The 25,573-nt window shown below is 42.0% G+C and overlaps 1 protein-coding gene across 2 annotated transcripts in view; it reads left to right on the top strand.

The window, feature by feature from the left end:
- CALN1 (calneuron 1) overlaps positions 1-25,573 on the top strand; it is a 183,580-nt gene that overhangs the window by 65,431 nt on the left and 92,576 nt on the right. For both annotated transcript variants that reach the window (XM_075073938.1, XM_032774398.2), the window contains exon 3: positions 15,500-15,643. In XM_075073938.1, coding sequence (XP_074930039.1) covers positions 15,500-15,643 — 144 coding nt within the window. The remainder of the gene's footprint in view (positions 1-15,499; positions 15,644-25,573) is intronic.

Below are 25,573 nucleotides of genomic sequence, written 5' to 3'. Positions count from 1 at the left end.
GAGACAGAAGGGTTATATAGCTAGATCATGGAGTTGCCAAAAGCCCTGAATGAAGGGATGCTGCTGCTCCAGAAGGAGCACTGAACTGTAACTTAGAGAGAATCCTGTACACGATGCAGTTTATTTCCCACTGTACACTGGCTCAGCTCTGCTATGTTGGCATATGGAGGGTGGACCATGGGTGAGGAAACCTTCTGCCCATCGCCTTCTCCCTTGTGCAGGAGTGGGATTAGCAGCTTTATGGCAGCTGGCCTCTCTGCTACACACGTTCTGGTGACACGGGTAGCCTGCACAAGGTTATGCCTGCTTACTCACCTGCCCTGGTAGATCATGTTCAAACACATGGTGCTGCATCTCTGCTGCCCCTCCTTCCTCCCCCCCCCCCTATTTTTGGTATACTCTTTATGTTCCCTTTAAAATACAAGTAAGAGTTACATTCCTGTTCTCCTCCTGCCTGAAGTTTTTACTGTGCTTGCACCACCACTTTGGTTTGGTCTTGTTTGGACTTCTGAATAGGGTTATTGATCTGAATGTCACTGGGAATTCTCCATCAGTTTATATAATTGAGGAGTCAGGTGATCAAGGGTCTTTCCACTGTAATTGCAGGAGGAGATGATTGAGTTGTAGAAAACAGGTTCAGATAATGAAGAATTGTAGAGCACTTCTGTCCAGTCAGGTCATTATTAGGTTTGCAAAGAATTTGCTTTCATAGCAAGGTCACCTTAATATGAAAGTGTTCAGTGGAGTTAGGAGAATATAATCACTAGTCACTGGGGAGAAAATTTTAGCAGAGGCCCATCTTTACTGTGCAGCAAATATCTCTGTAGTAGAAGGTAACAGAAGACAAGTTGGGCTTATCAGAAAAGTTATAAATCTAATGATAGCATGAATTCTACCATGAACTTCTGTAGTTAAACCACCACATTTATAGTTTATCTCCAGCACTTAGACAAAGACCAAAGTGGCTGAATTTATTGAACACGATGTCCACACTGCACACTTCTTTCAGCGGAAGTAGAGTATGTTTAAGTAGATGGTGAGGCCTGGCTTAGGCAGACAGAGCACAGATCTGCCTGAAGGCTGTGGGTATGTACCCGAGGACATACCCTGCACAGCTTTCCACTCACCCAAGCTGCACCTCACCATCTGCACTGCTATTGTTAGCTGTGTCGTCTCCCAGCTGCTGCAGCCTTTCCTCACCATAGAAAATGGCCTTGGTACAGGGGAAAGGTTCTGCCAGCTCCCTGTGACTAGAGAAGGGGTGGGCAGACTTTTTGGCCTGAGGGCCACATCTGGGAACAGGAATTGTATGGCGGGCCATACCACAGCTTCCGGGGGCCATGTGGAATGCCCCCCGACCCTACTTCCTGGCTGGAGTGCCAGAGGGGAGCCATGCTGCAGCTTCCGGGAGCCACGTGGAGTGGCCACCTACCCTGCTCCGCAGCTGGAATGCTGGAAAGGGGTCATGTTGCAGCTTCCAGGAACTGCGTGGAGTGACCCTCAACCCTGCTCCCCGGCTGCAGCGCCAGAGTGGGGTAAGCCCCAGATCCTACGCCCCAGCGGGAGCTCGAGGGCCAGCTTAATACGGCTGGCGGGTCAGCTCTGGCCCGTGGACCGTAGTTTGCCCAGTGCCCATCCACTAGAGCCTTTCCTTGCCAAAAGGAAAACTGTTGAAGCCTTCCCCACCTCAGGAAAAGATTCCAGCAGCTCCTCACCGCTGGTGCCTTTCCGCTGCAGGTAAGGACTCCCATTGCTAGAACCTTTCTCCACCAGAGGGAAAGACTCTGGCATCGGGGAAAGGCTCCAGCAGCGGACAAAGATTCCAGCAACTCCCCCCTGCCAGAGCCTTTCACTGATACGTGTAGTTACACCCTGCAATGTGGATGCAACCTGCTTTTCACTGCAGCGTATAGGTACGCATACGCTCCATCCCACCAAAAGTAGTGGGAATTTTCCTGTGTGGAAAGTTTTGATTCAGTGTAGCTGGCTCTGTGTAGTCCTTAAAAAAATAAATAAATAAATAAAGCGAGCAAGAGTAAAGAGAAGCTCATTTCCTTTCACTCTGACATAGTAAAGAGAGATGATAATGAGTGAGAGCCGGAAAGGGCACGTTCGAGTTAGATTGGGTTTTGTCAACAGACTCTCTATGCTCCTTTTCACAAGACATGCTGCCAGTATAGCAATTTACATGTTATAATGAATATTATTTTGAAGAGAAAGAAATCCATGGCTGCTTGAGGGTTGGGGAATAGAAAATGCCTGGGGGAAAAGTAAGTTAATAATGAAAATCCTTAAATCAAAAGTACATTAGAGTCTTTACAAGACAGTCTGTTGTCTTGGGCCAAAGTTAGTGGAATTGAGTCCGGGGCCCAAGGGGTAAAATTTGCTGATTGAAAAAAAAACATGGGGATGGTTGAAATTGGTCTTTGAAGTGGGCAGGCTTATGATGGAGGAGTAGATAGAATAATAATATGCAATATCTAGATCGGGATAGGCAACCTACAGCATGTGTGCCGAAGGCAGCACGCGAGCTGATTTTCAGTGGCACACACACTACCCAGGTCCTGGCCACCAGTTTGGGGGGCTCTGCCTTTTAATTTAATTTTAAATGAAGCTTCTTAAACATTTACATACAACAATAGTTTAGTTATATATTACAGACTTATAGAAAGAGACCTTCTAAAAACGTTAAAATGTATTACTGGCACTCGAAACCTTAAATTAGAGTGAATAAATGAAGACTCTGCACAGCACTTCTGAAAGGTTGCTGATTCCTGATCTAGATGTTGTAGTGTGATCAGGTTAGGGCCTGATCATACAAGGTTCTGAATGGGCACTCAGCTGCTCCCATGATAGAGTCCTTAATGAGGCAACTGATGGAGTTAAATGAACCAGGTGGAGATTTACTTAAAGGTGCTGGGGTGGATGAAAAGGCTGTCCAACTTCAATCATTTTTGCCCACAAATGATTGTGCCCACAATTAATTGCACTCACAAAACTCTGGTTCCAAAAAAAGAAAAAAGCCCAAGTTCTTATACGAGTCAGAACTACATGCCAGGTGACTTTGAGGTGTCCCCATAGCAAATCAATCCCTGCTTAGCTGTTTCAAGGATGTTGTCCTAAATGTGGAACTTAATGCCCTGAGTTAAGCACCCAAGTTTGAAAATTGGGAAGTAAATTTATAAAAGAAAGTTTTCAATATCTAAATAATGGACTTTTATGAAGGGAAGGAAAATGGCTATAAATGAAGACAGAGGTCATATTTCCCAAACAATTATTGCCTTGAAGGTTGCAGACTGAAGCTGTCATTTTACTAAGAACTGTACAAAAACAGTTTCAGTGAGAAATCCGAAAAGGATGCAAATTAATGAATGATTGCCAACCATTATCTCTTTGACATTAATGAGAGTCATGGGTAAATAATCTTGAATCAAATTACCCTCAGTCTTTGAAATGCCCGTGAGCAAGGTCTTAAACTTTTATCATATCCAGCAAACATTTTCATTTTTGTGAGCATGGATTGAATACTCATGGCAAAAAACTGGAATAATGTCACGGGAGGAGAAATAGGCCTTTACTCATTGTCCATAAATGGTGGCACAGTGGAACCCTGATTTTTGTGAATGATTGTACTGCAACTATGCAGTTTTGTTGTGCAGCTACTGTTATTTTGAGATGTTCAGTTTTATGGACTCTAGTTAGTTTGTAAAATAGGGGGTACAGGCTTTTCATCGCCAATTCACACTAAAGGGATCGGAATAGGAGGAGGGGGAAAAGAAAGAGAGGAGTTTCTTTGGAAAACTATGAAGAATACCTGTCTCCTTATTCAGCTTTCTGAACAGTAGTTTTTTAAACTGTAAAGGAAATATTATGGGCTGTTTATTGAACCGGAAACTTGTAGTGGAGGAGGGGCCGTATGTTTTCATGGCTATGAATTCTTTTTCATTGTCAATAATAAGTAGTGGTGGGAGTTCCTTTCCCAGTTGTGTTTGGCAAATATTACCCTTGCAGTCTCAGTCCACTTCCAGGTGAACATCACGAACGGCCCCCAACACAGCCGTCCTCGCTGGCAGTCTCATCAGAAAGGGCTGAATGAGTCACAGAGACTTGTAGTCCCTCCAGCTCACAGGGCTGAGGGACTTGGGGGGTTTATGCTGCCACTGCTTGTGCCTTACCTGCTGTTTGGATAAACAGAGAACTAGGACCTCCAGATCTGGGAATATGGCACTTTTCAGCAGCACAATAATTCACAGAAAAAAAACAAAAAAGACCAGAGTGAAACTGTCACTCTCAATGCAGATTTTTTTGAACTCCCTGGCGTTATCTATTCAGGATCCATCTGCAGGTTTAAAAATCAATTGGGATTTCTCCTTTTCTATGCAGAGCTCTTTGTGGGATGGTTCAGCAATCAAAAGTAGAGGTCATATGATTCTTCCATTTAATACACAGCCTCTATACATGTGTTAGGGTGGATGGGGGCCTCCTGGCTTGTGTGGAGAGACCACAGAACTATTCTGCAAATAGCATTAAATGCAGCACTGGCCACACTACCAGGTCAGAGATTGCACAGTGACGATGTACCACGGGATCTTGGGTAAAATGCGGAGACATTTAACAATAAGCTTTTTGCTCAAAGAACAGAAACGAGATATTTGCTTATGTAGCCAACATCTGTCTCAAAGGCTGATATTTATAAATGATTTGTTTTGTTGCGGCTGCCCAAGAAGGGACCCATTTTAGGAGCCATTTGGCTGAGAGAACAGGAATGCAAAGCTGAGCATTTCTGACACTTAAACTGGGAAAGAGACAATCTGTTACCCTTGCTGAAGCTCTTTGGACTAAGTTGTCAAACAGCGAAGAAGAAGAAGAGATAATAGTGATTGGCAGGAGATAGGATCAGCCCTGAAATTATCACAGATGGAATGGATTGGTTAGGGAGCAGGAGATGGAATGGCTGGGAGAAGAATGCTAGGCCGGGAACAGCAGGTGAGTTTTAGGGAGAGGAGAGAGAGAAGCTGGTGAGGCTGAGAAGAATTGGGAGTGGCAGAGGGTTCATTAGTGAAGTCTAAAGTGCAGGCCATTCAGAGGCCATATGATAGCTCTGATGCATATTGGGCTGTAAGTTGGCTAGGAAGAACGTTCTTCTCTTAGTAGAGAACTTTATTGCCAATCATGTTTTTCACCTGTGTAATGGTGCATCATCCTTGCACTGATGCTTGCAATGAGCATCGATGTGCTGGGAGCAAACACAGATTTACACTTCTCTCTTTTTACCTCTTTGTTGATATGCCCTCCCTTGCTTGCTATTTTTCTCAGCACAGATTTATCTGTTTGGCCAAAATTTGCCTCACACCGACTTTAATTGACTGAGCAATCAATAATACTGGGTCCTGTGTGCAGTGGTCCACGGAGCGATCAGAACCAGTATAAATTTGCACTGTGGCCTTTGGGAATCAAACTTTTTTTGTGGCAGTTCATCAATGAGTGTTTTGTTTTGTTTTTTTAAGCTTATTTCAGATGCAAGGAACTAAGGCAAAGTTATTCCTGATGAGCTGAAAACAAAGGGGAAAATGTGCACCATTTAAAATCATCACTCACTGAATTATTCTGCATTATTTCATTCACCAGTTGAGGGCCAGATCCTACTATCATTGAAACCAATGAGAGACAGGGAGTCCAGTTGATTTGAGTGGAAGCAGGTTCAGGCCTGCAGTCACATTCTGGGTGAAATCCTGACCCCAGTTAAGATAATGGGAGTTTTGCCATTGACTTCAGTGAGCTTAAGATTTCATCCTCTGTCAAAAAAAAAGAAAAAAAAAAAGGTACCAGTCCTGCTCCTGTTGAAATCAGTGGAAAACACCCGTTTACTTTTCAACATAAGCAGAGACAGACCCAAGATGTCCAGGATGCTACTCAGAGAATTGCTAAAAGTAGACTTGCAGATTGCCAATTCTAATGGGAATGACATAAAATGATGTAAAACAGGTTCCTACCATTCCAAACACTTTTGACAGCTGACTTTCACAGTCATATTCTTCTGCAGAACACTGAAACACAAGACAATGCAAGGGTCATAAAATTATAAGCTACTCTATATGTTCCCTCCGGATCAGGGTTAAAGCATATTTGCCTGGCAATAGGTGGGTAATGGGAAGTTTGCAGTGTTGCTGTCTGCCCTGTTATGCAGATAAACATCCTTAAGGACTGTCAAGCTGGCACCTATAACTGGCACTAAATATTTACTGTGACAGGTATGGCATCATCCTGCCATATACTTGGGAGACCTTACTGAATGAAGTTTAAGTATCTTTGGGGTCCATTGTATTAACTTGAATGGTTTATGTATCGTTGTATTCTACTTCATGAGGGAGGGGTGCCCCAGCTTCTTCAGGAACTGAAAACAGTGGGTGGTGATTAGGACAAACCACCCAGATTGTAATACCTGTACGGAGATACTTGGGAAAGCTAACATATACCGGTTCAAACTGGATTCTCCAGAGACCAACAGACAAAGGATTTTTGGATTCACTAGCCTGAGTTTAAACTGATTCGGGGACTTCTTTCTGATCCAGGAAATGGACAAGACCTGTGGTCCACCTTTAGGGAAGGTTGGACTAACTGAGGCCCCATAAAACTGATGGGTGACCTCTGGTAAGCTGTTAGCATGCATATGGGAAAGTTTATTGGTTTTTTTATGTTTTCTCTGTATTGCTTTCACCTGAAGAATATATATACTTGCTTAGAAAGAGCAGTGTTGTAACTTGTAACTGCCGGCAATTGTACTGTTCATAGTCCTGGGAGAGAGAACCCAAAGCACAAGCATTAGGTACACTGGCTAGCTGGGGATATTGCAGTAGAAGACAGGATGCTGTGCAGCCTTAAAAAGCCTGGTCAGAAGTGAGTAAACTCACTGCCCAGAAAAGGTGACAGCTGTGAGCCCAGAAACCTTTTGGTGGGTGCCCTCAAGGGATGATGGATGGGGAATACAGAGAAGTTACCCTGAAACTATGACATTTATTATCATTTAAAAAAATTACTTAGTATTGGCACATATCCTTTATTCGGTGCATTTATATGATAGTAACATGTTCCTGAAGATTATTTGGTAATTATTAGAATGGCTGGGAATTTTCCATCTAAATGCTTTTTCAATGAAAAATGCAGTTTCCCACAAAATCAGAATTTTCATGGGGAATTTCAGTTCTGCCATTCCCCCCAACCCCTTATTTTCCACTAGGAAAATCAAATTGAAATGTTTTGGGTTGGATTGACCCACATTGAAATATTTCAGTTTGTGAAATGAATCAAAACATTTAGTTTGGGTCAATTTGACATTACTCTGTGTCCAACTGAGCTGCCATGGTGCCTCTTGAGAATAGTAGTTCAAGTGCCTCATACCCCATTCTCCTGTATGAGCTGTGTCCCTGGCTGAAGTACATTTCCACCACAGTGCATCATGGGAGACGTAGTCCCTCCAGGGATCACAGTCCATAAAGGAGAATGGGGATCTGAGACACCTGAACTACAACTCCCATGAGACACTGTGACAGCTCAGACAGACACAGCTCAGTGTCAAAAAGAAACGTTTTGATCCAATAGTGCCATAATGTTTCATTTCTCTCAAAACTCTCAAAATAAAATATTTTGACATTTCCAAATCAAAATTTTTTAGAACTTTCCATTCTACCATTTTTTTTAAAGATATTTTAACACTTCATCCTGATTTAGGATGAAAACAAATGTGGTAATATCAGAATTTCCCAAGGGATGGAAATTCCAATTTTTGACCAGCTCTAGTAATTGTTAAACTTATTTACTAGGCAACTAAGGATATAAAATTGCCAACTTTTAAATCACTTATTTTTACTTTAGAACCCAAAGCTGCATTGAAGCTAAGGAAACTATCTGCTGGCAAACATAAGGGATGTAGGACTGCTACCCATGTTACAATGACAGAAATAATCGGATAGTGATTACATAGCACTTAACGTGGTCAACAGTTGCAGTATATTTATTACATGGCTATTTATAACATATCAAATATATAGAAACCATCTGCGAGGCCAGAGGCTAGCTAGCAGGCAGTGATTTCCCAAGTAGAGTTTGTTTGACAGAGAGTTGTGATTCACTCTGGATCAGTATATGGAACAAGAAATAATGAGGATTGCCGCTAGTTACCAGTCATATAGGGATTTCCTGTAAATAAATTTACTGCTGAATTGTAGGTAAGAAATGTCAGGAAATTTTAAAGGAAAAACAATATCAAACATCACCAAAACAACTCCCTCTGTGAATGGCTTTTCTGAAATGAAATGCATCGAAAGAAACTGATGCAGAGTAACTCATGTAAAGGGGGAAGTAGCCTTTGAATCTTCGTAGAGTCAGATGTAGATGAAGAGAATTAATGACTTGCTAGACTGGATGTCAAGTCAGAATTATGATAGCTGTCTCACAAAGAAAATTTAAAAATGCTTATTTCAATTGATTATTCTTTCCTTCATCCCAGAGGAATTTGGGACTTAATAGAATTGCCACGTGCTGCCTAATAACTAGAAGGTGCAGATGTTAAATGCAATCAGAGTGTGGAAATTAATTAAAAACAAAAACCCTTGCATGCTCGAATAACTCTGAGGAATAAGTACTGTACCCTTTAGCACTTGTAGAACATAAATCATCAGTGGGGGAAAAATAGCAGGCTAAACCATCATGAGAAATGTGTTTTAAAAACAACACACAGAAGCTGAGGTAAACATTGACAAAATCTGTGATCTCTGGATGATAGAGAAGGTTGAAAAGTTTTGACTTTCTGTACAGGTTGCTCTTTGAGCCAGGATCACTGGTTTTCTTCTGAAATGGAGACACTTCTTGCTTAAGTCACTACAGAACTTGCACCTGGAAATGAATCATAGAATTATACATTGAAATCAGTCAATAAAATAAATAATGAATATACCCTAGATTTCTTTCTGCATTAATACTTCTCTAGTCCTTCCCTCTCCTGAGTTACCTGTTTCGTGTTGTTTGTTCCCTAGTTCGATGATTTTGCATTTTTCCAGCTAAATCTCATTTTTGTTGTTTTCTGCCATTCAGTCTAACCTGTTATGCACAGTGTTATTTCTCTATCCTTAGACTGAGTGGCAGAAGAGTAATGCACGGTTCATCCTTAGATCTTAAAGTTCTTTACAAGGAAGATCTAGGATTATTATCTCCATTTTACAGATGGGGAAACAAAGGCACAAGTTGGGGCAGTGACTTCCCAATATCATCCTGAAGAACTGAAATGTCCTGAGTCTCAGTCCAGCGCTGTTACTCCTGGAACACACTGTCATGGTTCTGGGGTTAACTGCACCTCTGATCTCTACAGATCTGCTAAGGAGACCCTGTAGAGTCTCAGACTCCAGCCATCACCTCTCTGTGGGCAAGGACATGTGTCTCAGCCTGCAGATAAGGGATTTAAGCTGTCAGTCCCCATGCAAGCCACTGTACTGATCCCAGAAGGTCTGTCCCTGTCTCAGGGAAAATGACAGGGTTACCAGTGACCAGGTAGCTTTCATAAAGCACAACACATTTATTTTAGGGCAAAAGCATTACAGAAAGGACATTTAAGAGAATAAACAGTCTACATGCATGCAGGGCTTACCAGGTGTCTCCCATTTTCCACATGGAGGCCCTGGCAGATTCAAGTCTTCAAACGCTTCCAGCAGTGTTTTGCCCTCTTGGTTACAATCTCATGTCAATTGTTGGATCAAAAAGTGGGTTCAGTCAGCCAGTTCAGGCTGATCCTTATATTACCGGCTCTCTCCTTGTCTTGGCCACTTGAACCTGGTCTGAATTGAATGCAATTCATTCACTCCGGGGGTTCTTTACCTGCCCCAGGATCTGCATAATTACTCCCTACTGATTTTAATTCTTGGCGGAAGCTCTGTGACCCACCCCCATAGACCTAGAATACCATCCTTAGCTCACAATGATACATATAACATTTATAGATACAAAAGCATGTGACTAATCCCTGAGCCTGTAGCATCTGGCCCATCTCAATATAATAGTCTTTGAAAGTGTCTATATTTCTAAGGTCTTGCATCTGTCTCTCACACAGTCACCCAATATTAAAATCCCCAGATACTTAACTACCCCCTTCTCTTCATGAGAAGTTCTATTTGCGTTTTCTGGGTTTGGGAGTAAGCTACATACATCGGACTGGAGGGTGACAGCCGTACAAACTGATGCCAAGTAATATACATGGGAGCGAGAATATATTCAAATCCCTAGTGGAAACCAGCAGAACTTGAACAGACCTCTCGTTTGCTACAGTGTGGCCAGCCCCTGCACAGGATTGCTTGGAACTAGTGCGCCCCCACTGGTCGCTTCTCCAGAAGGGTGGGTAAGAGGCTTCACCCTTCTGGAGCAGTGTCAATCTGTGCTGCCCTCTGGTCACAGTTTGGCCCTTATTCTTCTATACTATTATTATGACGATGTTTATTATGGTTGTGCCTGGGAACTAGCCAAAATTGGGGCTACCCTGTTGTTGTAGGCATTGTGCAAACCCAGAATAGTAGACCTGAGCAAATAATGGAATGTTCAGTTTGAGCACCGAACTAAACACTCTGAAAAAGAATCTGGTTCAAATTGAATCAAATTGAAATTTTATGCTGAAACACATACATTTGTTTTGAATCAACTGAAACATTTTGGATTGATTTAAATGAAAAATTTGGTTTTTTTAATTTTAGTGTCAATTAAAATATTTTGATTTACTCAAAATAATTTGTGTTTTGGTTTTGATTCATCAGCGTTTGGCTGTTTTACCACTTTTTGTTTTCTTTTTAATCTGGCTAAGTTTGAAGTCAACGTCAACATTGTGAAATTTTCAAAACACAACATTTTGAAATGAAAAAGTCAAAACAAAACATTCTGAAATGGTTGAAACAAATTTTTTTCTCTTCTTTGAAATTTTGTTCCTGTTTTTTTCTGTATGGAAATTTATTCATTGAATTGGGCCCAAATTTGCAAAGAGTTTTTGGGGCATGGAAAGATGCATTTTTCAACAACAAAAAAATCTATTTGTTGAAAATTATTTGCCGTGCTCTAATAAACAGTCTCTGCCCCCAAAGGGCCTGTAGTCTAAATCAGTCATTTTTAACTGGTGGTCCGCAGATCTCGGGGAGTCTGCAGACTATGCCTAAGATTTCCAAAGGGGTCCAGCACTTCAATTTGAAATTTGTTAGTGGTCCACACATGAAAAAAAGGTTGAAAACCACTGGTCTAAATAAAGGAGTTCTCAATTTTTTCATCGTGTGGACAGTATCTTTGCTGAGTGATTGCTTCATGGGCACCTCCTGTCCCACTTGTGATCCAGCAGCATCAATCGTCATTGCAATCACCATGATCACTTGGAAAAGTGATATAAGGGAAGTCTTGACGTATTTTTAGCTTCTGGTAATGACATTTAATGGCTGATAACAAGAAGGGGGAACCAGAACTGCGGTTCTGTACCCGTTAGCTAATAGAGTTGGCTTGACTGTATCCGAAAAGGAACCAGAGCCGAATGACTTTTAAGTTAGGTGATGCGTCAAACAGTAACAGGGAGTCTGTTGGAGAGCAGAATCAAAGAGTGCTACAAAGAAAAAAATGTTTGAGGTGGAGTTGCATATAAGTATACAAAGGAGGCACTTACTGAAGTATAGCTGCTTTTTGTGCTTTGAGTACAACCTATTTAAAGCTCCCCAAATATGCTTACATTGGGAAGTGCTATTTATAGACATGAGTGAAAATAGGTAGGTTTGGGGTCAGAAGTTGATGTTTCAGACTTGGTTAAAAGTTCATTTTTCTGAAGGCTGTGGAACAGCTTGAATTGAAGTTTGTCGGGATTCTGACCAAGGCCCTGATCCAGCAAAGCACTTAAGCATGTGAGTACTCCCAATGAAATCTGCCATATGTTGGGATTAAGAAATCCTACACTGAAGTCAATATATGAATGTAGATTATTCATGTTTAAGTGCTCTCACTTTGTGGCTTGTAAAGTTTTCAGACGTTAATGCCTGATATTTTCCTTTAAAAACCATTTTGTTAGTTTCCTACTATATTTTTAGTTCTGATTTGCTTTTTTTTTTAAGCTGTCAAAGATCATTTTTTTAAATGAATGGATTCCACTGTAATATTTACTGCACTTCAGCTTTCAGCCCAGCATATGAAAATAGATCTCACTCAAGCTGGCAGTGTCTAATGGGATTCATTGCTACTCCAGAGGCTTTATGTACTGAAACTTCCAGCTGTGCTTGATTTGAACAGACTCGTCATCGCTTTACATTATTGTGATTCCAATGCAAGGAGAGAAGGTGGATACAAGATAGCATCTATCTTTCACTTATGAATAAAGAGGCCATAGTTAATTCCTGTAGGAACTGAAAATATAGCTGTTATGGGTCTGATCCAGTGCTCACTGACATTAATGGAAATCTTCCCTTTGACTTCAGTAGGTTTTGGATCAGGCCTTATATGGGTGACATATAAAAGGCAATTTAAAAACCAACTAAGCAAATATGGAATTACTTCGTAGTATAAGATAGCTTATTTATAGTGAAATGATAAAGGCACAATAGATTTTGTCAAAGCAACAGTGGTGTATGTGTGAACTTTGATTTATTATGATTTAGAAGCTGTTTTTGGGCTTTAAAAGAATTATTAGAAAAAGTTAAGTCACTGCAGCCTACCACTGTGAGCTATGATATCATCAGCTCTTCCTTGGATTGAAGATCCATTATTATTGTAACGGATTCCCTATAGGGCACTAGTATTCCCATTAGTCAGATGGGGAACTGAGGCACAAGAAAGTAAGACACTTCCCCAAGGTTACTCAGGGACTCTGTGGTGAAGGAGGGAATTGAATATCTATCTATCTCCTGAGTCCTAGGCTAGTGCCCAAACCACCTTGAGCTAGCTGAAAATTTTCTGATTAAACTGTTTTATGGCAGAAAACTGAATTTTGAATTGAAAACCAAACACCTGAAAATGAAAACTTAATTTTTCAGCTGAAACCAAAATATCTTGAATCAGACATGCTGTCACGATACCTCATAGGAGCTGTTGTTTGGTGCCCTTGATCCTCCTCATACTCTGTGGACTGGGCTCCCCAACTGGTTTTCATCTGCCATGATGCACTGGGGCCACAGAACTCTCATGGTATACCACGTCTCCTCCCCTGGGAGAATCATGGTGGATCATGGGAAATGTAGTCTGACCAGGGAGCCCGGTCTCTGGGAGAATGGGCATATGAGGCACTTGAACTAAAACTCCCATGAGGCACTGCAAGAGTATTTTACAAATATTTTGATTTTTAGTTTTTTGATGAAAATGAAATTTTCTGCAGGGAAAAGAGCCCTATTTTCCAAACAGCCACCTTTTTATCTGTTTAAATATATTCATTTTATTAATTTCCAAAAGCAAAGGCTACAGAGGCACCAGCCATGCAATACGATGAATAAGTTCTGCAGGAGACAGTTATAATACAAAGAAATATTTGTGCAGATAAGTGGCTCATTGCACATCCTCATGGGCAAAGGGGAGCAAAGTGGATAGAGCTAGGGCAGTGAAAGCAGATGAGGGGAACTCACCTCTATGTCACGTTCCTACTTTCCCAGTAATCTTCAGAATCCTACTTTGTGCAGTTGGAAGTAGCATGTTGGTGAGGAGTGGCCATCCATCTTGGAATGCTCCTTCTGGGACCCATGTGGGTGAATACAGTATGGGTACTAGCAATATTGACTTCTGCTCCATGCCTCTCATTAGGGGAGTGGACACTGGGCTCCTCTGGGGTTCCCTGAATTATCCTCCTTCAGGATAACATTCATCAGAAAGTCTATGGTTTACCGGACAGAGTTTCCTGGTGTTCTCTACCTTCTTGTAGGCTTTATTACTGAAAAGTACATTATGGCGCTGGGTAAACTGAAAATGATCAGTCAACATCCTTGCAAACAATGCACAAGTAAAATAAACATAACTGATGACATGTTAAATAAGGAATGTGTTCGTATCCTAGCAGAGATCATAAAGAGCTGACTGACGTGAGATTACTGAACCTGTTAACAGCTCATTATCTCCCTGAAAGGTGTTTAATAAAACATCCTATGTTTTTTTTCCAAATGCTTGTTGAAAAGACAAACCTATTTAACAAACCATACCAAACCCCAAATCCCTTAAAATAGGAAGGCTTCCCAGCTTGCTGAGACTCTAGAATTGACGTGAATCAGAATGTCCTGCATTTTAAGCAGCCATGACCACTTCACCTGGGGAATTTGATGGTGAAACTTCAATGTTAAGAAAGCCCTGAAGTATGTCAAACTTGGATAACCATCAGTGCCCGCAATGCATTGGCAGAACATGGACACTCCAGGATAGGGAATGACTGAGCAGTATGGAGTTTAAAGTGAATATGAAAGGCTTGAGGTGTGAATGTCAGATTTAAAACAAAAACAACATCAGAGGACAAAAACTGAGCCAGGGTTGGGAAGAATGATGGATGATTTCTCTGGTTCTCACAGATTTTTATTGATCTGTGGCTGTTTAGCTGTAAAACCGTTATAAATTAGAGGAATGCCATGAAAAGTAGTGGGGGGTGGAAATTGCCTGGAGGTGGTTTAAAAGATATACATCACGATTTATCAGACAAGAAAGAAAATGAGCATTTAGGGCTTCATTTGGGAGATAAGACTCTTCTGTGAGAGAGATTCAACTTCCAAAGGCAGTTCTTTGGGCCAAAAGTGTTAATGGCTGTAGGCAAAAATCTCCTATTTAGATTGGTGTGACTTCGTGTAATAGTGGGGAGATGTTGTCCTGATGTGCTGATGTGGGTGACCTCATTAAAGGGTCATGCTTAGGTTACGTGAATGTGCATGTAGCAGAGGAATTGGCCTACGTTCTCTTTTACTCTGCGATAAGGTCATGGTTTTATTACTCTGCTTGTATGACGGACAAAACTTATCTGCCTTACAAATGTGCTGACAGGCTTAATTCATTACTTTTTCTGAAAAGGACTCTGAGTCTATTTGATGAAATAGTCTATTGTATCCCAGGGTTGGTGTGATGATGATAATTCTAGAAACATAAGAATAGCCATACTAGATCAGAACAGTCCACCCAGAGCTCAGTATCAGATACTGCAGAGAGATTCAGAAAAACCTCAAATAAATATTTGTGCAATAATTTCCCTAGAGACAAATTACTTTTGGATTTCTAGTGGTTGTCTTATGCCTGAAAACTTGAGGGTCAATAATATCCCATATATATATATATGTGTGTGTTTGTATATGTTTATAAAATGTGGGATATTATCGACACTCAACCCAGGGGATTTTTTTTATCTCTATATATCCTGGTTACTATTACTGGAACATTAACAAACATCTCATTGATATAATGAAGAGAGATGTATATTCTTTGCATGGAGAGGTTAATGCACCATGATGCTATTTCACCCTTCTTCTTTTCTTCATTATTGCAGAAATCCGTGAAGCCTTTCGGGTGCTGGACAGAGACGGGAATGGCTTTATTTCCAAGCAGGAGCTGGGCATGGCTATGCGTTCTTTGGGATACATGCCTAGTGAGGTGGAATTGGCAATTATCATGCAGCGCCTTGATATGGATGGTAAGTCGTTATTATTCTTTGAATTATAGTAGTGCTGGGTGTTGTATAAATACATAGTGAGAGGCAGTCGCTGCCTCAAAGAACTTACCATCTAAATAGACATGACAGAGAAAGAGCTGGAGGGGAAACAGAGGCACAGAAAAGTGGAGTGGCTGGTCCAAGGTGTCACATGAGCTCAATAGCAGAGACAGAAATAGAACGCAGGACTCCCGACTCCCTGTCCTATGCCCTATCTGTTAGACCATGCTGCCTCACCTTATAAAATTCCCCAGATAAAACCTTTACAAACAGATTTTCACTTGCAGATAGGACTGTCCCATAATTTCCAAGCAATGTCCAGGTGGAAGTGGCAAAATAGTGCCTTTCAAAGTATCCTGCTAAGCCATTTCCTCCTTAGTTTTGTTTTCAGATATGGATTGTGAATACAGTGCTGATGAAAGGTATCAGCTGATAACCCAGGAAACTGAAGTCCTTTATTCATTCACAGAGCAGGTACAACAGTGGTGCAAGCTTCCCCACACTGTCCCTTCTGAAATATGACTCTATTTTGACCACCTCTAGGAATGAGAGAGTAGCTCAGTTTCCATAACCCATTCAAATACTTGGCTTCTCTGCTGTGCCAACTAGAGGTAGTCATGGTGGTGGTTTTGTGGATCTTGTTCACTGAGAGTTAGACTGAAACCACTAAACATGTTTGATTCCGTCACTAAACAGATATCAATTGTGAGGACTTTTTGGTTATTTCTGGGCTGCCTTTGAACCAGTGACCTTGCATTGGAAGGCTTTGGAGCCCGTTATCTGTGTCTTGAATGATCCATTCCTCTAAGCAATCCAATCCTTTATAAGCCATGATGTAATTCTGCTGCATCATTCATAGCTTGCAAGTGAAAGTTGCTATAGGTGGGGCTTTCTCATGCTGTGTCTGAAATATGGAAGCTTTGGAAGTTTTCAGGGCAAGGCTTTGAAAAGGATGGAACCAAGGCCCTGTGGAGAGATCTTCAAATAGTTACTAGCATATAATAAAAGAAAAGGAACCCATTATTAAAGTGAATAGAGGAATAGTACATCAAGGCTTTTGGAACCATGGGGGACTCTTGGCTTACGTACATCTGCAGTCATACTAGCTCAGAATAAGGAGCCATCTTTAAAATGTCCTTAGAGTTATAGGTCAGAAAGGTAAACGCTTTTCTAACAGCTAAAATGTGCATAGATGCTGGACTAATGAGCAGCTCTTCTCTCCTGTTTCTGCAAAGGCATATAACAACAGTGAAAAATTATATGAAATGGTGCAAAGGCAAATGGAAAACATTATCGTGTATGCAGTACAAATATATTAATCATGTCAGGCTGCAGAAAATTCGGTGGATTTTTGGTTTTAGTGTTTGTTTTTTATAGTAAAATCTTTCTGGTCATCTAAAGAAGTTTTACAATGCAGAGTTTTGTAAATCTGCAAATGTTAAATTGAGAGTGTTGATATCCTCCGTGTGCAACAGATGCACCATGGAGTGTAGCTAATACGTGCTGCTTTTAAATAAAATTTGCTCTTTGTTACAAATGTGTGAGCGAAGTGCAAATGTCAGATGTTTCCTAGGTTTAGTTCATATGCTGCTTTGGTTTAGAAATTGGGCTTGGAATTTCTCACATGATTTTTAGTACTTTTTGTTTCCAGTTAGGACAGATATGCCATGATCATAGGCTTTCAGTCTCTTGTGATTAAAGAGGGGAAAAATACCTCTGTGGAATGTAAAAGAGCATGATAACCTTTCTATAGAATGTTCGAAGTATCCCATAGAATTCTATAGCAGGGATAGAAATCAATGGAAAATGGATTCCATAGGGTGGATTTTAAAAATGGTGGAAAGTATCTCATTCTTTTGAAAAAAAATTCTATAGGTTTTAAGAGTAATTTCTATAGAGCGCTATTGTGTTCATCCTATTAAATACTATTGGATTCTTCCATAAGGGTGATTTTGCTTTAGGTTTTACAGAATGATGTGGTACAGATTCATACTCTTTTAGTACAAAGAATGATTTGGACAATGACTCCAACTCCAGTCCATTTCCTGTTGTTCTCTCATTCCTGATATCTGGATGCTGTGGAGATCTCTGGCATGCTGTGATTTCCACTTCTAGTACAGCTGGGATCTGTAAATGCAGAGGTGGCATGAAAAGGTAAAAGAGGGGAATAAATTAAATGAACTTCTGAGACCTTTGACAAAGTTTCAATGTCAGTTTTGCATAAAGATTGGGAGGTGAGTCTTGTGTCGGAGCCAATTCACCCATCCCGATCTAGCTTTTCTAGCTGTGTTGTTTATTATTAATTATTAATGTTTCTGAGGTGCCTATTTTCATAGTATTTTGACTGAAGAGTTTCTGGACTAGAAGACACATGCATGTGATGTAAAGAACATAAGAATGGCCCTACAGGGTCAGACCAAAGGTCCATCTAGCCCAATATCCTGTCTTCTGACAGTGGCCAATGCCAGGTGCCCCAGAGGGAATGAACACAACAGGTAATCATCAAGTGATCCATCCCCTGTTGCTCATTCCCAGCTTTTGGCAAACACAGGATAGGGACACCATCCCTGCCCATCGTGGCTAATAGCCATTGATAGACCTATCCTCTATTAATTTGTCTAGTTCTTTTTTGAGCCCTGTTGTGGTCTTGGCCTTCATGACATCCTCTGGCAAGGAGTTCCACAGGTTGTGCATTGTGTGAAGAAATACTTCCTTTTATTTGTTTTAAACCTGCTGCCTATTAATTTCATTTGGTGACCCTTAGTTCTTGTGTTATGAGAAGTAATAAACAACACTTCCTTACCTACTTTCTCTGCACAAGTCATGATTTTATAGACCTTAACTGTATTTGACTTGCCTTATTTAACTGACAAATTGATTATAATGACACAACCAGAATCAGTCGGCCTTTCCATTCCTGTATGAACCCCATTTTTTAAGTGGGTTGAGTGTGAGAACTCAGCTATTAAAAATCAGTTTCAGGTTGAAAATGAATAGAAGCCTAAGCCTGGGAGAAAGTTTGTCTTACCCAGATTGAATGAATTTGTAAAGAAGAGCCACCAGCAGGAATAATATGGACAGTTTTTGATGGCTTGGCACTCATCCTAAACTAAAATAACACCACCATCACCACAACCCCAAAAGGGAATGTCCTGATTTTTTCAGTCTTGCTATCTGGTCAGCTTATTGACAGATTATACAGGAATCACTTCCTATCCCACTGAAAAGCAGCTACTTCTGGGGTCGTAACATGGCAGCTGTTTAACAATGCGAAGCGTAACCACATAACAGGTTAGGACAGAAATAAAGGAGAATTTTATATCCCATGGAAAAAGCAGGCAGAAGTTAGGTTAGGTAGAAAATGCTGGTAGAATTCCAAGTAAAAGTGGTAATTGTCCAAACTGGAATTTGACCAGTACCTCAGTAAAAGTGTCATGCAGTCTTTAATGCCCATGAGTTTTCAGCAACACCATGTTTCCAGCAGCCCAGTGCCCATTAACACCATGTTGGGGCATTAGTTCATTATTGAGATAAAGAAAAGAGAGCCACCAAAAGAACTTGCGTCAGTGGACAGAATTTTTCTCTGGAGTTTTCCCATCCAAGTGCCGACCAATGCTGACTCTTCCAGCTTGTATGATCTAATCCTAACCCCAGTTTAGAATCATCTGCAGTGGTGCGTCGAAGCATATATTGTATTGTACTCTCTCAGAAGGATTCTTAGGACAGTTGGAACAGAGAGAGAAGTTTCTCAAATATCTGATTGTCTCTCTTGTAATTGGCTTTCAGTTGTGAATCATTCAGTTTGGCCACAGTGTAATGATTTATTTTGAATTGCATTTTCTTTTATTGGAATTGATTATGTCCTGGGTGTTCTTGCCACTTGCTCTGGAAGAAAAATAAAAGCTTTTTATTTCGCTTTTGGTTCTTATGAGCACATTATCCCACAAAATGACTGCATTGTAGAAAAGTGTAAGCATCTAGTTAATTCATTAAAAAGACAATGACATAAAAACCTCATAGTGGAACTTTTTTCAAGTATAAAGAGTATAACTGTGGAAGCTTGGATGGAACAGATGTGATGATGGCAAGACCAGGGATGGACCTGAATAATTTGTCAGAGCAATGGACACAGTTGACAGGAGATGGGAACGTCGTTGGGATGAGATTAAGATAAAGGGATGGTGGTTGAAAACTTGAACTGATTCATAAACCCATAATCTCAGTGAAAGCAGTTTGAGTTGAAATGTTGGTGTCCTTTGGGCTTATATAGGCTGGTGATTCTGAATGAACATTATTTAGAATGGATTTGTATTCTATTGTAGTGAAACGAACTGGATTATGTGTATCCGTGCTGCTGCCCTCTCAGGGATGGCGTTGGAATTGCTCATTTGAGTGTCATAAACCCTGTAGCGTGATGGAGATGTTCTTAACTCAAGTGGTAGAGACATGTGAGTTCAGAGCTATAAGATCTGAGTTCTGTCCTTGCTGGGATGACAAAGATTTAAGTTGTCATGGTGTGCCTATGGTGACAACCGTGAAGCTCTAAGTGGCCACACATTTATTATCATGGGGTGGTTAGTACTTAACTTCATGGTAGTTATATGCTGTAGTTCTGCCTGTTATGCTGTGGGCCCTGTTGTTTTATAGGGAACAGGCAAAGTGACCCTCACTGGGGAAAAGGGATACGGGCTAGAAGACTGGCCTGAGCTGGGAAGCAAGTGGGATTGACTCCTGCTCTTTGTGCTGCTGCTGCAGTTCTGTGGTTCTGGGTCTAGCAAATGGCATAAGGTATCTGTAACTAGGAATGTACATGCTTGTAATGACATCTGCACTAAGGGGCCCACTTTCAACAGGCAGCTCCCCCATAGCAACTGACCACATTAGTGTCCCCAGGAGGCTTCCAGTACAATTTTTTGTTGTGTGTGTTAGGTAAAGGCTACCCCTTCGCCTAACACGTGCAAGTTTGTTGGGCACCATCTGCCCCCTGACCTTAAAGGGGGTATCTGAGATTATAGATGCGTCAAGGAAGAGCAACATATTCTCTTTACACATGAGGCTAAATTCTGCCATCCCTTGGGTGGGCGTGCTGTGTGGGGGCAGACAGTGAGCCCTCTTCTCCCTCAGTGCATCCAGGCAGGGGCCAGGCAGCACAGTAAGGGCTAGAGTAGCGGTTCTGAAACTGGGTCAGGATCCAAAGTGGGTTGGGACCCCATTTTAATGGGGTTGCCAGGGCTAGCACTGGACTTTCTGGGGACAAAGCCTGAGTCCCTCTGTCTGGGGCTAAAGCTGAAGCCTGAGCCCCACTGTCCGGGGCTGAAGCCCAAGGGATTGAGCCCTGAATGATGGGGCTCAGGCTACATGCCCCACACCTGGGGTGGCGGGTCTTGGGCTTCGGTTTTGTTCCCCTCCCTACGCAGGACAGCAGGGTTCGGACGGGTTCAGGCTTTGGTCCCGCCCTCCTGGGGTCATGTAATAATTTTTGTTGTCAGTGCAATGAAGTGTGAGAACCCCTGGGCTACAGGGTAGGAAGGCAGGATGGCTAAACATCAACTGATGGTGTTTCTCAGCCCCAGGTAGCCTGGGAGCACCCCTGCAAGGACTTGCCCTACTGTGCACCAGGTGGTAGCGTCTGGAAGCAGATGCTGGAGGTACGTGACCCTGCTAATGTCTGCATCAGCCATCAGGAGCATTGGTGCATTTGCTTCCCCCAAGGCTAACTGAGCCATTTTCCCCGTACCAGCCTTATGCAGACAGAATGGCTAAAGGAACCTCCACAGAGCTGCTGCCACTCCACTGCCCTCCCTCCTATCATGATGTGGGTCAGGTAGAAAACAACACAATTTAGCATATTATGCTACCAGCACATTCCCTGCCCTGTGCGTCTCCTCTCGTATCTTTGCGAAGGAGTAAGCATCCAGCTGCCTTCTCCCGAACCCAGCCTGACTGAATGCAAAATACTTCCCCTGAATACCAAACTCCGCAGCTCTCATTGGAGGCAGGCACTGCAAGTCAGAGCAGTTATTGTATTTCTTAAAAGAGCTGCTGCTTATTTTTTTAATTTGTAAATTCTCCTTACCGTTTTCAAAGGTATAGTTCAGCCAAGGAAAAGGGTGGCTGCTGCAGAGGGAAATATTTTAGTCATTTTTTTTAACTGTTAAAAATAAAGCTAAAGAGAAGATAATATATTGGGAATATTTCAGGTCTCTAAGGAGACCTAATAAATTACCACAGTCCTGTTGCTTTACTCGCTATCGAAAGGGGCTGAGATACTCTGATGAAGCAAGCCAGGTAAAATAGGATAGAGTAGAGTGTGGAAAAACTGCTTCTCATTACTGTGTGTGTGTCGGGGGGAGACCAATGCTTTCATCCCTTAAGGATGAGTTACATCCTGTGCAGGGTAGGCAATGTTAATGCCCTGTTTTGAGGATACAAGCAGGTCTTAGATTGTGGGTTGGCGCTCTGTTTTGGGATGAATTTCACACTAAGACAGCAGAGGGTTGTTCAATACACTTGAATATTCACCAGATGGACAATGGCCATATATGAACACACTGGATGTCATTCTTCAGATCTGTGATATGTGCTCTGACACCATGGACCACGTTCTGCCTGACTTACACCCCAGGGCCCACTGATGCCATTGGGGGAGAGCAACATATTCACTTTTCCATTGCCTGGGGTGCAATTGAGGTGATTTAAGCCTTGTGTTCCTACCTATATGCTGAACTGCATAATATTAACTTGAACGTTACAAATCATGGGTGTTTCATGTACCTTGTGCTGGGTAATAACATGAAGGACTCCATGCTTATAACATTAAACCAGCTTTTTATTAAGATAACTATTTACTGAGATGCTGTGATGGCAGCTAGTATTCTAGCCACGTGCACACAGACTGACTTCCTCGTGCCTTCTTCAGACTCTTCCTTTCTGCAGCCTGTGCTCCTCCCTCCAAGTTCTATGCATGTTGCTACAATGTTGAATACATACCTATCTTTCTGCAGTCTTGTTAGCAAGTTGAGATGCTCTATCTTTATAGCCTTGGGATGTAAAGTACGTAAAATGTATTTTCTGTGAGAGAAAAAAGGAATAGTTTGTATGATTTGCCAGTTAGCAGGAAAACTAATAAAGATATTGAAAAACAGCATATTAACTACTGCATTTTCCTGTGTTGTGAGCCCACCATTTAAACTAGCCTCTAGAAATAAATAAGATGAATCTGTGACTCACGATGCTTGAATTTAACTGTTAGGGCTATATGCTCCACTCGTATAAGTAGATAAAATTCCATTGAAATCAATGGAGCTATATACCCATAATGCAGAGAAGTTGGCCCCATTGTGTAAACTTCCCTCATAGTTAGGGATTCTTCTAGTGCTCCCTTTTCTGGTCTTACTTTTGGGGTACAGTCAGGTTGAGCTGTTACAAGACTGAAATATAGTTACCAACCCTCCCGGTTTCACCGGGAGTCTCCCAGAATCAGGCTCTGTTTCCCGGAGGCTACTGAAGCCAAACTGGGAGATTTTAGGCCACCAAAAGTCTGGTGGCACAGTGGGGCTAAGACAGGATCCCTGCCTGCCCTGGCCCCGTGCCGCTCCCAGAAGCAGCCAGCATGTCCCTGTGGCCCCTGGAGGGGGCAAGGGTCTCTGTGCACTGCCTACGCCCCGAGTGCCCACTCCATAGCTCCCATTATCTGGGAACTACGGCCAATGGGAGCTGCGGAGGTGGTGCCTGCAGGCGGGGGCAGTGTGTGAAGCCACTTGCCCCCTCTCCAGTGGCCGCAAGGACTTGCTGGCCGCTTCCAGAGGCAGTGTGCGGAGTCCCCGACCCCACTTGCCTCAGGCGGCTTCTGGTCGGTGGTGCAGCAGTGGGCTAAGGTAGGCTCCACCCCCACAGCTCCCATTGGCTGCAATTCCCAGCCAATGGGAGCTGTGGAGTTGGTACTGGGGACAGAGGCAGTATGCAGAGACCCTTACCCCCCTGGGGGCCGCAGGGACATGCCGGCTGCTTCCGGAAGTGGTGTGAGGCTAGGGCAGGCATTTGTAGCATAGACAGAACCTTACCAAGCATCCCCTCATATGGTGCACCATAGTCATGACTTGTCAACTTCTCTGGGTTAATACTCTTTTCTATACTATACAAAATGATCTATCCTAGTTCAGGTCTTTGAAGCAGTACCAGTATCGTTAAAACAGTACGACCCCACTGTAGTGTGGACACAGTTGTACCAATTTTGCTATTCCCATATGGGAAGGGGGATAAGTTATACTGGTATAAGGCATCTTGATATTGTTATAGGTGCATCCACGCTAGGGATTGGGTTGGTGTAATTATTTTGGTTTAAAAAAATCACACCCTTAACTGAAAGACTTATATTGGTACAAAATTTCTGTGTAGACCATGCTTTAGTTATTTGTATGGGCCAAAATCATGTAGGGCAGAATTAGATTGATTACATTGAATAGATCAAACCTACACTACAGAATTACTTTGATATAATTTGAATATTCACCTCTACCTCAATATAACGCGGTCCATGGAAGCCAAAAAATCTTACCGCGTTATAGGGGAAACTGCGTTATATCGAACTTGATTTGACCCGCCAGAGTGCACAGCCCTGCCCTCTGGAGCGCTGCTTTACCGCATTCTATCCAAATTTGTGTTATATCGGGTGCTGTTATGATGGGGAAGAGGTGTAATTACTTTGAATAATCCACTCTACTGAGTGACATAATTGTACTGACCTAAGTGCTGGTGTAAACTGTTCTGTGTTGGCAGGGGAGCTTTGCCCACCGACAAAGCTGCTGCCTCTTGCTGAGGCAGATTACTATGCCAACAGGAGAGCTCTCTCCCGTCGGCATAGAATGTCTTCATTAAAGCGCTGCATTCATGCAGCTGCGCTGATTCAGCGTTTCGAGTGTAAATCTGCCCTAAGAAGTCAATAGGAAGAGAACAGTTTGCTTGCCACAAGCACTTCACTTGTTCCTTGTCTGTGAAAAACGACCTTGTTCTGCTAGCTTAAATCATATTGCTTAACTGGGAGACTCATCCACCTGACAGATGGAATAGCTCAACTCCAAAACGGGTTTAATCAGACTAGCCTTTATTTATGTGACACTGACTTGGATGACCCTAAGGAACTCTCACCCCTTACAGGCACATGACAAACCTTTCATTCCGGCTAAAGAGCTTTATCAAGTCCAGCTATTTTTTATTTTAGTAAAAACCACTTACAGCTGCTCTTATTTGTTCTGGGGATGGGGGCAAGATACCTCTCGTCTGTACAATAATAGATTTTGTAATGTGCTTTCCAGTGCAATAGGAAATGGGATCCAGTGAGGGATCTTTGTTCACCTTTCACTGACTACCAGTATTTTTAGAGCTCTCCTCCTTTTACTCCATCATTGTTGAATAGGAGAAGCCTGTAGCATCTTGGATAAATGTTACGAAAAAGTATCTTAGGCTCTTTCTTTCTTTCTTTTACACGGTGCTGTGAAGACTAAACCGTATTACCATCAATATTATATTTTAATTCATTCTAATCATCTGATCTAAATAAGCATAGCTAGTCTGGTAAACTAAGTGATTGCTGGATGAGTAAATTTATTACTAGATTGACAATCAGATGTTAGATGCTTCTCTCTCCCTTTTTTGACTTCAGAGCTGGCTCATAAGCTTCTCAACATGCAGTTTCATAGTTTAACTCTCTTAGAATGAGTTTGTCTCCCATGCTTTAAACCAAATGTGAGGGGCAGGGAATGGGATATGGCTGTTGCATATTAACTAGGGCTTTTAGAAAGCATTGTCTCTACCGCACTTCTCACATAAGTCACTTAGAGCAGCGCTTTTTCAGGCAGCCACTAATTGTTGATTATTGTCCAGTTTCTTGAATCTGAGTGTTGAGCGTTCACA

This window comes from Chelonoidis abingdonii, chromosome 20 (genome assembly GCF_003597395.2).
Source record: "Chelonoidis abingdonii isolate Lonesome George chromosome 20, CheloAbing_2.0, whole genome shotgun sequence".
Lineage (NCBI taxonomy): Eukaryota > Metazoa > Chordata > Testudines > Testudinidae > Chelonoidis > Chelonoidis abingdonii.
This window is presented reverse-complemented; position numbering and strand designations above follow the sequence as displayed.